This window comes from Tribolium castaneum, chromosome 5 (assembly GCF_031307605.1).
Source record: "Tribolium castaneum strain GA2 chromosome 5, icTriCast1.1, whole genome shotgun sequence".
NCBI lineage: Eukaryota > Metazoa > Arthropoda > Insecta > Coleoptera > Tenebrionidae > Tribolium > Tribolium castaneum.
The window spans coordinates 4423526-4435303 of record NC_087398.1 but is presented as its reverse complement, the minus strand read 5'-3'; the positions used below and the strand labels follow the sequence as shown (position 1 = coordinate 4435303).

At 33.5% G+C, this 11778-nt stretch overlaps 2 protein-coding genes across 4 annotated transcripts; both read left to right on the top strand.

Moving 5' to 3' along the window:
• The first annotated feature begins 1965 nt into the window (after positions 1-1965).
• zyd (zydeco) lies at positions 1966-10356 on the top strand. Of its 3 annotated transcripts, none has more exons than XM_963731.5 (9): positions 1966-2117; positions 8180-8353; positions 8405-8592; positions 8649-8847; positions 8917-8967; positions 9038-9427; positions 9480-9581; positions 9629-9750; positions 9797-10356. In XM_963731.5, the coding sequence occupies exons 1-9, from the start codon at positions 2093-2095 to the stop codon at positions 10007-10009; spliced, it is 1464 nt and encodes a 487-aa protein (XP_968824.2). In that variant the 5' UTR covers positions 1966-2092; the 3' UTR covers positions 10010-10356. The 3 variants fall into 3 exon arrangements, with proteins under 3 accessions (XP_968824.2, XP_008193922.1, XP_008193921.1); XM_008195699.3 differs by lacking the exon at positions 1966-2117 and adding an exon at positions 5300-5439; XM_008195700.3 differs by lacking the exon at positions 8917-8967.
• Positions 10357-10797: 441 nt separating this feature from the next.
• PQBP1 (Poly-glutamine tract binding protein 1) lies at positions 10798-11772 on the top strand. The gene is made up of 3 exons (XM_008195701.3): positions 10798-10954; positions 11003-11216; positions 11271-11772. The coding sequence occupies exons 1-3, from the start codon at positions 10900-10902 to the stop codon at positions 11731-11733; spliced, it is 732 nt and encodes a 243-aa protein (XP_008193923.1). The 5' UTR covers positions 10798-10899; the 3' UTR covers positions 11734-11772.
• The last annotated feature ends 6 nt before the right edge of the window (positions 11773-11778 follow it).

The following is an 11778-nucleotide window of genomic DNA, read 5'->3' as shown; positions in this document are numbered from 1 at the left end:
TACTATTCCTCTGTAAATCAAAAAAGAATGAGAAAAATATTTCAAGTAAGCAGTTGGTAGTGAAGTTTTCTGAACTACAGTTGATACATTCTGGATTACCATTGAAACAGGAGTAGTAGTTTTTGAAGACGAGTACGTTTCGAGAAAATCAGAGGGAGCTTTTGAAAGGAATTAAATGATAATTTTATCAATTCCTTTTTAAAAATTAAAAAAAAAATTGATTCTTGCGATTAGTTCGTTTTCAAGCTCAAAAAATTTCGCAAGTTTTTCAGCAAAAACTCAATTGTTTCGCAAGATTTCCTCACAAAACTCAAAAATGTACCAAATTAGGTAAAAAAATTTTATATCTTTTTAGTTATTAACTTGGGCATTTGAAATGTATGAGTTATGTTTTTATTTAGACAATTTAATGATCTTTGGAAAGCAAAAACAAAAAATTGGATTTTCTATTTTCCATTTAACCAACTTTTTCAATATTTAACAAACTTCTTATTTATTTAATGATCTCAGGCTTCTCAGTCTTTTTCAGTCTCATAGTTTCTTAGTGCTTCAAACACACAGTTTTTAAGTTTATTCCCAGTATTTCGGCTTTTAAGTTTCTTAATTTTCCAGATTTCATATTCTTTTCCTAAATTTTTCAGTTTTTTGTTGCTTTACTGTCTTATTATTAAATTAGTTTTCCTTACTGTTCTTAATTTGCAATTCCATAATTTTTGTGTAATGGATAATTTTAAGTTTTTGACAAAACGTAGTTTGTGTTATTTGTTTTTGTAACGAAATTTAGTGCAATAACAATTATGTTTTATTTTTTATGTACTAAGAATGAATAAAAAAGTATCCTAAATTACCAGATTTTTACCTTTTTTGACACCTAAATACAGTTTTTAACTTCCTGAAAATCCTTTCTCCAGTGATGACACCATAAAATACTAACACTTTTGGTCGTTTTATTTAACAAAAAAATGCTAATAAATACGATCAAAATGACCAAACAAAATTTCCAAAACTATAACTATTTCAAATTTGCATTTAGCAACTCTAATGCTCAATGGACTCTATTTTCGCTAATGAAGAAAAGAAAATTTTATTTTTTTGGAACTTTAATAATTCTTCCTTTCCTATTTGTAATAGAGTCTCGCTAATCCGGATATCTAGACAATCTGGAATAAAAAAACATTCAATGAACGAGATATATTTTTTATTCCAAATCAATAAAATCAAGAAGATGGCTTGATATCTTGGTTAGAAAAGCTTGAAGACCATTTTTTCGTGTTTATAGGTTTTGACCTCAGACACAAAATCTTATCAATTTTGCAACTAATTTAATTCTACTCACTAAAGTTTATTTACGTTCCAATAATTTGATCTATACGTTATCATTTCTATGTGTTCTTTTGAAACACTATTGTTTTTTTTTCAAAGATTTCAAAATGTAAGAGGAGAATGGATTAGAAATGTATGACCAAACTTTAAGAAGTAATAACAGTTTTGCAAAAGAACTTGCATTTTAAAATAGAAAAAACATTGCGCAATGTAAGAAACTTCAGTAGCACAGGAAACACAGTTCTGTTATATTGTCTTCAGAACTTTAAAAACTTCTGATTATTCTTCTGTAAATCAAAAAGGAATGAAAAAAATACTTCAGTAAGTAGTTCGTAAGCAGTTGATACATTCTGAACTACCATTGAAACAGGAGTAGTAGTTTTTGAAAACGAGTACGTTTGGAGAAAATCAGAGGGAGCATTTGAAAGGATATAACTGATAATTGCATCAATTCCTTTAATTATATTCGTTTAATTTGTCGATGAAGAAACTTGGTGGACGCTGGTTTGGGAGAAGAATGTCCATTGATGAAAGAAGAGCGTTTGCGGTCCAACCTCCGTTTAAATCATCGTAAATGCAGATAGGTCGGTTGTTTACGATGTAATCGGAGCATCGACAATAAGCCAGTTGGAGTACAATACAACAACAGCAGTGACATTAGCAAGTGCCCAATATTAGAGTCCAGTCGAGCAGATGATTGTCACCAGCAGTAGTGTAATAAGAGGGGCGGGGGTCAAATCAGTGAGTGAAGAGTCGCAGCAGGAACAACATGGACTTCGAAACGTTGGCATCAGGTAAATACTCACCCTTCATCCACCCACGACACCACCACACGCCACCCTTGCGATACCAGTGCCAAAATGGTGATGATTTCGGCGCGGTATTGCGTTCGTGAACAGTGAACTGAATTAGAACTCGTTTAAAATTCCAACTGCTAAGTGGATGATTGACGGACTACTTACAAGAGCTTGCCTGCGTCTTTTATTTCCATGCCACGACTTCGGGAACCAGCCGGAAAGGAACACACCAATTAACGGATAAGTTGATACAACGGAGATAATTAAACAAGCAGTGGTGATATAGCTTTCAAATTTATTCCAACGACTAGATGCATGACAAAACAAAGGATATAACACAATTGCATGAAGAATTAAAGGATTTTTTTATCCAACTTGTTAAAACAGAGATCGAGTGAACTTACGAAAGATGAAAGAACTGTGAAGAATCACAGACAGTGCACAAATTCTTGTTGAAAACTTACTTATTTCTCACTTTTTTCCCTCCTTTAAGTCAAACAGGGTGGACTTAACGCTAAATTAAACACATTCTTAATTATTAGTGAGAGGATTTTGAAAAGAAAAGCAAGCTCTGAAAGTGGATTTTGTGGCCTTTAGTGTTGTTACTAATATTTTCCTGTTCATTTTATTAAGGACAATCCAAATTTAAAATCAGTTCTTTTCTATCCGTTTTATTTTTTGTATAGTTAGTCATGTTTTTTCAATTACCATTTTACGAAAATTTTATCTGCCTGAGTTAAACTAAACTTTTTTTTCCAAAGGAAAACTACCACTAAAAACACTTGAAACTTAGGTTCAGAACTTTAATTAAAAGTGGTAACAGTTTTTGAAAAAATAAAATTATGTATAACATAAAAAATTAATACCAAATCAAAAACAAGTTCAAAAATAACTGGAGTTAGTATTTCAAGTATTTTTATTGTAATTTTTGTAGTTTTTTTGGTTTAATATTAACTAATAGTTTTAAAAATTTGTAATTATTCAAAGTAATAAACTTTCATCGTTTTAAGACGTCGAGGCAAAAATTTGACGAATGAATTTTCAAATATTGGCGTAATATGAGTTTGAAATGCAACTTTAATAATTTAGTTTTAAAAAGCAATATTTTTGAATTAGATGTCAATTTAAAACAAAATTTTTTACCGAGAAAATCGTCATTAAAAATGTTTTAATAACTCTAAAAGTAAATAGAATTACGATAATTTAATCATGATTTTTTTTTATTACTTGTGATGTATGTACTAATAAGTTTGTTTTTCATTGAGGTTTGTTTTTGTTAAACATTTGATAAATACATTTTGTTTTGAATAGCACTGAAATTTTCTTGAAAAAAATTTTGGATATGATTTTAGAGTAATATTTTCAGTTTTATGCATATTCTGGTTAAATTTTAAGCTTATTTTAGCGCTTATTTCTGTCGTTTTTCTGCTATAAAGTCCGAACTCTAGACATAACATAAAGAATAATTTATCAAAATTGTTATACAGAGTTCGGCAAAAATATGGAACCGATCATTTTGTGTCTACATTATAATTATAATATATAATATGTAATATGTTATATATTATAAATAGTATATTCTCAAGTTTGTTGAAAATGTGATTACTTTTCAAAAAATATTTTCTTTGGAATTCTTTTTATTTTTCGAGTAATGGAAATTTTTGTATATTTAATAGAAATTAATTTAATAATACATAATTTTGTTTTTAAAGCAAACAATATTGTTTTTTTTTAATAAATGATTAAAGTTTAAAGAACTATATTCTTCAAAAAAAACTACTACATTTTGAACGGACTTGGATTTTTTTTCATATAGTATTTCTGCACTTCAAAAAAAATGTACTCCAATTTTTTTGAAAATTGAGTCTGTACAAAGTTATGTATAATTTCTGGTAAAAAACAGTATTAAATTCCATCTTTACTGACAGTTACGAAGATAATTGATAAATTAATTATTTTAACTTCCATCACGTTCTGATAAAAAATTTCACTTTGATTTATTTCGTATTTGTGGTTTTGTGACTTAGTACTGTATAAAAGAAATATAAAAGAACTTTTGAACAATTGTATTCTTTAACAAACTTGGATTTTTTTTCGTATAATAGATAGTTTAGGCAAAAAACGTTTGGTTCTATGCTTTTACCGGACTCTGTATAAAAGGAAAAAAAAGGACAGTAACAATAAATTATTTATTTCGAACAAAAAGTATAGGACAGTCTAAAAATTAATAATGGTCGATTTTGATAATCTACTGATTTTTTGTCAAAGATTAAGGAATAGAATTGTTGAGGAATTTTTCAGAAATATTTTAAACGAGGAATTTCGTGGATATTAAGTTTTAGTAAAGGGGGACATTTAATAAAAAAAATACAGTAGAGTAGAGCTTTATCAGTTTCTTTTATTAAAACCACTCTTTTACATTTTTACCCTGACATAATTTTTAATTTAGCAATTAATTTATGAAAAAAAAAATGGGCAATTTGTAAAAGTATTTTTATTAAATGACTAAGTTATCAATTTTTGTTTTGTTAAAAGTATTATATAACTTCAATAACTTGCTGTGCTGTTTGCTGTAATAAAAAAGTTCATTTTTTTTTCTTCTTATGATTTTGCTGTTTTCAGAAAACTTTGTTCCTTTGGTGGATAAATTTTTTTTGAACATATATTAATAGTTTCCAATGTGCCTCGCTAACCAAGCTGACTTCGCAAGGACAATCGTAAAAGTCTCCATCACTTACACTCTCACTTAATCGTAAACATCTCTTCTTTCTCTTGTACGCTTATAATTACAGTTTATAATATTATAGTTTCTCACAAGGACTAAGTACACATTTATTTAGTATTTTAGTCTATTTTGTTCTTCTCTGTCTGTAAATAAATCCATTTTTTCTCGAACGTTTTGTGGCATAGAATCACTAGATATCTATCTATCTGAGACTTGAAACCAAATTGCCACCAATTAATTCCAATGAAAAATTATTGTCATCGCTCAAGTGCATAATTGTGCAACTTTTTCGCCGCTTGGGATTTACCGCGAGTTGTTCTCGTGTTGCACCAACAGTCCAACTAGCCACCAGTGACCCAAAACCTTCCTTACAACACTCGCTGAAAAAAACGCGACTTTGGCGCGATTTTCCCAACAATTTCCTTTCACTTTGGCCCAAATCGCTTCGCAAATGCAGTTTGCATTGATTTTGCGGTACAAAGAGTGTACGTCGCGACTTTTCCACTTTTCATCGAGTCTTGAACGATCCGTGGATTCGTCCTGTTTAGTGTAATTGGGTCTCTAATGCCATCAGTTTGCCTGTCTTCGAAATGGGTAAGTGGAGGGATTAGTCCCCGTTTCCTCGAGCGAACGCCTTCAAAGACCGATTTTCCTAATGGGCTTGGACGCTTTATTGATGACGTATTAGTTTTTTTCTATTGTCCGGATTATTGCAGGAACTCGGTGGTAAACAAATAGGAGCGTCCGGCTATTGTTGGCTCGCAATTTACGTCGGTTTACAACATCAAAAATATCGTAACTTGCCACGTAAATTAGATAATCGGCCAGCACACGGTATTTACAAACAGTTTCGGGGAGTTTTAAGCGCTTTATTAGATTAGTTTTAGCTTTTGGCATTGTACAAGCAGACGATATTTTCTATACTCTGATTACGGCGATGTTATGACCTCTCAATAGAGTTGAACTTGCACTCAAGGAGTCACGAGTTAAATTCAATTAACACATTATTACAACCGGTGGTGGTACCTCCACGCCGGATTTGGACTTTTTCCACACGAAATTCACTCATTTCGAGTTGCGTGACCAATTTACCGTCGTAAACCTTGAAATATTACATTAAACTATTAAATTTTAACACCGTTTTTAACGCCGCCAAAACTGCGACACCAAGAATGCACTTCAATACTTTTAACAAAATTGACTAATCATTTGTTAAACCTAACCCACGAAGCAAATCAAATTATTTTTTTTTTTCAAAAAAATAAGTCACATACTCGCTTTCTTATAGACATATTATTTAGATTTAGTTTGATTTTTGGACATAAACTCAGTAATTTTTAGGCGTTTTTGTCGATTTGGCAAAAAAATCACCATGCTGATGCTGGGTCCAAGATAATAAATGATGTTGTAAATCCAAATATTTAGTTTCTGTTTATTTATTATTTGTTGATTATTTTCCTACGTGGTTTTAAACTGGTAAATAGAATTAGGTAATTAATTTTGATTTTTAAAACATAAAAGTCACCGGCTTTAGCCAGTAACATTTATTACGTATTTTCCACACAAAGCATTATTTAAATAATTTATGATTAAAAATGACATAAGATATAATAATAATTTTTTCTGCGACCTATTAATGTTATGTAATAGTAGTTCTCTTTTGAAAATGAATGAGAAATTGTTTTCTATGATTACTTATTAATAATTAACGCTATAATATAATTGTGTTTGTATAATAATTTTATCATTGTATTATTTTATCAATTATTTTATTAAATTTGTTCGCAATTGTGTTTAATTTACCGAGTATTAGTTAAAACTGTAAAACTAAATTCGGACAAAAAAATACACAAAAATCCAAATGTACACCATATTTTAGGACAGTCTAGTATTTACATTTTGTAAGAGATTATTGAAGAAAATCTAAAAAATTTACAATCGTAAAAAAAAATTATGTATGTAATAGCAAACCCTGAATTCTGTGCTTATATTAGTTGTTAAAATATAAAAAAAATTAATAGCCCCACCTTAAGAAAAAATACTCGGTCTTAATCAGATTGGACAAGGTTGAATAAAACCATTTATATACTGAGGTTTCCATTTTACTGAACATCACACACACACTTAACATTATTAATTGGATTAATCTATGTTCAGTTTTAGAGAAAAGTTAGTTCGGATCGTTTTCCGAAAATGCATTAAAGAGAAAGAAAGGAAAATTTGTTAAAAAAAGTCGAGCTTCTCAACAAATTACCAGTACTTTTTCGCATATCAAAAGTAAAGCATAAAATTAATATCTTTGTTACGGAATATTTTTCAAAAAAAATCCAAAAAACTGCATTTTTGTAAATTATACATTTTGACATTATTTTAAAAATGATGTCGTTCGTTTTATTTTATTTTTTAATATTGTCTTCTGTTTTTTATTGTACATTTTTGTATTTTTCTAGTAAATAATAAAAAAAAATATTGGGAAGGGAGACAAAATTATTTTTCGTATATAGTTTACTTTCGACATTTCTCCACCTTTTTTGAAGCTTTTTCTGGACAATATATACATTATATACCAAAAATAAGCTTGTCTGCCTTCCCACTAATTAATCTCACTTTAATTAAAGCAAGGAGACGGTGAACCGCTAATTTAATATAATCAAAAAATGTGTATTTTTCTTTAAATTTTTTAAAAAGCCATCAGTAATTCGTACAAAGAGTTTAAAATCCATATAAGACACAAGAATTTTGTGCCTTGCTTTTAATTCATTCTGTATTCTGTATTTCAAACTCCGGTAATTTTTTTATATTATGTAAATCTTCAAAAATAATTTATAAATAATAAACACTATTAGACTTTTACAGTAATCACAAAGACAAAGGAACACTAAAGAAGGAAAGGACTCTAGCTTTAGACCAATGGCACTCGCTACCGATTTTTTTCTTTTTCTTTTCCGATCACTTTAAGAATTGATTAATGAAGCACATTTTTTTGTGACAAAAGGAAGGCATGAAATATCCTTTATGTACTACAATGATATTAACAGAATTATGTAGTTTCTTTACAGTTTTGCGTGAAGTTAATTCAATAAAAAATCGTCTTGTGGTCGGTTATAATAATTGGCGCAGTCAGCAGGCGTTACCGACTTTCCTGCAAAATTGCTACGTTTGTACGTAAATCAAAAAAAAAACCTGGAGACTCCAACAAAATGGAGAAAGTTTTATTTTCTCTGCGCTTCTCTAACGCAAGAAAAATACAAAACAAAGCCACTTATTTATGAAAAACAAATCCATCTCATCCGATTCTCGCTTCAAGTTAAATTAATTCGCCCTCCTTCCGCAGGACTTAATTGTACTCCACCCGCCATCGATGATTTTCCTCGCGATTTTTTCACCGAAAAGGAAAGACAAGATGGGGCCGTGGTTGTACATGTCGTCGTATCCCTCTACCTCTTCGTCGCCTTGGCCGTAGTCTGTGATAAATTTTTTGTACCGGCAGTAGAAAAAATATGCCATGGTACCGCCATATCAATAATATTGTATTTTTATTAAAATAAGTTAATCGTAGCTCTAAATATGTCAGCGGACGTCGCAGGAGCGACGTTTATGGCAGCTGCGACTTCTGCTCCTGAGCTTTTCGTCAACGTCATCGGTACCTTCATCACCGAGGGCGACATTGGCGTTGGTACCATTGTCGGATCGGCCGTTTTTAACATTCTGGCCGTCGCGGCGTGCTGTGGCATCGGCGCAGGATTGGTAAATTAAATAACACAAAATTCCCAAAAAATAATAATTCGAATTTATTTTAATAGTGTGGCGTAAAAGTGGTTCCTTTGGACTGGTGGCCCCTGACCAGGGACTGTCTAGCTTATGGCATCACAGTTTCCATCCTCATCTGTATAATTCATGACGAAAGGGTGGAATGGTACGAAGCTTTAACCCTGGTACTGCTCTACACAGTCTACATCCTTATAATGTATTTCGACAAGTCCATTCAAAGGTGTGCCAGAGGTGAGTACCACACTTTACCCTTGCAATCTCCTTCAAAGTTAGTTCTCCACGAAAATGCACCACTTTTAGGTGGTTTCAAATCCGCACAGCCCCCGCACGACTCCACCCCCCAGTCTATAGGTGAGTGTCCTTGCCAGCACTTTAGGCTCCAGGCTAGGGTTAGAGATCGGTTCTAAATTTCTGTTCCCAGAGGCGGCTGAGGCCCACTTACCGCTCCAACCCAACAAAGAAATTAAAGACATCAGCGATAATCACAACACGGAGAACGTGGTAGTGGTACCATCGCACCTCAACGGTTCCCTCAAAGTACCGGAAGCGGAAACCGAAGAAGCGAAAAAGACCGAACCCACGAATATGGTCGAAGACGAGCCGCACAGTTTGTGGAAATGGCCGGCTGGACGAAGCAAATTCACCCAATTCACATGGGTCATCACCTGGCCCATCCATCTAATATTCCTGTTCACAATTCCCGACTGCGAGAAACCCAGATTTAAGAAATGGTTCCCTTTGACCTTCATCATGTGTATTATCTGGATCGGGTCCTTGTCGTACGTTGTGGCTTGGATGATTACAATTATCGGTAAAATTCAAAAAGAATTAAACTAGGATTAAAGTATGATTTATTTTTACAGGGGACACTCTAAAAATCCCAGATTCCGTCATGGGAATCACTTTTTTGGCCGCCGGAACCAGCATTCCCGAGGCCGTTTCGAGCGTAATTGTGGCCAAGCAGGGTAAGTAAAGGCCAGTTTTACCACCGGGATAATTTTACCATTTCAAGGTCACGGCTCGATGGGCATAAGCAACTCGATCGGGTCCAACACCTTCGACATTTTGCTTTGTTTGGGCCTTCCTTGGTTCATCAAAGCCACGTTTATGCCGACAATTGCAGGAAAACATTGGGTCGGTGTTCAGTTTTTAATTATTAATTTTACAAGATTGGTTTTAGGTGGGGATAAATTCGGCGGGAATTGAGTACAGCGCCATCTCCCTTTTGTCGTCGCTGCTCTTGCTATACCTGGTGTTTGCCGTAAATAAATTCCGACTAGATAAGAGAGTGGGTCGGATATGTTTGTTGATGTACGCCATTTTTCTTATCTTGGCCAGTCTCATCGAGCTTAATGCCTTCTTCAGAGTCAATTTACCGACTTGTGGGCGGTGAAGTTGATCAGCGCTCTTCTTGTTTTCATAGATTTTATTTTATTACAGTTTTAATGGGAAAATTGTGATTTCTTTCTGCAATATTCTTGGTTCACCATCATGTCAGATCTCAAACAATTCTGTTGTAGAGTAAGGAAGGAAATTTGCATCGCACCTCATTCTAGTTTAAGTTATTGCGTAATCTGTCCTGTACATAGAACAATTTAAACCATCCTAACAACAGTAGGGTTATTTTTTAAAAACTATTTTATTTTGTAGCTGACATTATGTACATTATGTTGCATTACAGACAGTCCTACTATTAATTTTGTAATTTATGTTCACTAGATACAAGTATGATCAAAGTTTCATTTGTTTTTTATTTTACCAAGCCCCTCCCTAAAAGATCCCAAGTACGGACCAACAATTTTTAGAATCATAAATAATATAATAGTAAATCAGTTGATCAAACTTTTAGTTTTCGTCGTATTTTTTTTACTTCTTAAGTCTTTAATTGTTTTTAATTTTTTTTCACGATGAATAATCGTAAAAAAAGCCCGAGTAGCACACATGTCTTTGAAAAAAGTCAGCGATAACGTAGTACTTTCATTATAAAAAGAAAATAAAAATTGTCTACGTTTTTTGACAAACATAAAGTTTTTAAATAAATACAGGGTGATTTTTTATTTCTTTATATTAAATAAAGGAGGGCTTAAAACATCCAGTTATCATGTGTGGTGACGTAACAAATACTGTTTTTTTTTTAAACAAAAAATTGTAGCCCGGGGCAGCAATGGACCTAAATACGCCACTGTGCTAAGGATAAAAAATCCGAATCCGGCCCTGTGCTGTCACCCTCGACAGTTGAGGTTATGTAACATTGAGGCTATATTTACCAAACAAATCGCTAAAATGCCTCTCCCTTCGGCTCTAGCGGCCCGTTTGGCAAAAAGGGGGCTGTTGGCTGGTAAGCCACTATTAAAACCCTACCCCCAACCAATTTAACAAATTTTAGGCAAAAAATCGGACGATCAGACGAAAAAACGCAACTTCAAAGGTTGGTCCACCTGCCCCAACAAAAGCAACATTTTCCACGAATGCACCTACTGGTGTGAGACGCACTGGAAGGGTGTTCTGACCCCCGACCCCCGTTACATGCGAAACATGCAAAAACTCCTCTTCAAATACCCCTTGCCCAACAGTTGGACTGAGGTCTTTGACAAGGGATTGTAGGTTTTGTGGGCCAAAAGTTGGAAATTTATGACAAAAAATGTGTGTTACAGGGGGCGTTACTACTACTGGAACATGGAAAATGACTTGGTTTCGTGGCTGCCTCCAAGACACCCTAAATCAGTGAAGACCTTAAGTGCGGCGAAACTTCGCGAGAAACGGGTTCTAGCCGCGGAAAATGACAAGTCTGATAAGGGATCGGACGATAATGACTCGGATGATGATGACAGGGGTCATAAACATTCGGATCGGAGGGACAGGGACCGGGATAGGGATGACAGGAGGCACAGGAAGGAGGACAGACACGGGAGGAAGAAACGAAGGGAGGATATCATAGACCCCATGGACCCAGCGGCTTATTCGGACATCCCCCAAGGGACGTGGAGTGACGGCCTGGAGAGCAATAAAACAAGGGCTGATAATACGGCTTCTGGAGTCCTCTACCAGCAAAGACCTTACCCCGCTCCTGGAGAAGTCTTAGCTAATAATAATAAAGAAAAAAGCAAGAAAAAATAATTGTGTATTAGTTTATTATCAATATATCGCTAAAACCATTTTATT

Coding starts and splice junctions, on each gene's coding strand:
- zyd (XM_963731.5), top strand. CDS start 2,093: ATGGACTTCGAAACGTTGGCATCAG. Junction 9,428..9,479: donor TTGGATGATTACAATTATCG/GTAAAATTCAAA, acceptor TTATTTTTACAG/GGGACACTCTAAAAATCCCA. Junction 9,582..9,628: donor CGTAATTGTGGCCAAGCAGG/GTAAGTAAAGGC, acceptor TACCATTTCAAG/GTCACGGCTCGATGGGCATA.
- PQBP1 (XM_008195701.3), top strand. CDS start 10,900: ATGCCTCTCCCTTCGGCTCTAGCGGCCCGTTTGGCAAAAAGGGGGCTG. Junction 10,955..11,002: donor AAAAAGGGGGCTGTTGGCTG/GTAAGCCACTAT, acceptor AACAAATTTTAG/GCAAAAAATCGGACGATCAG. Junction 11,217..11,270: donor GAGGTCTTTGACAAGGGATT/GTAGGTTTTGTG, acceptor TGTGTGTTACAG/GGGGCGTTACTACTACTGGA.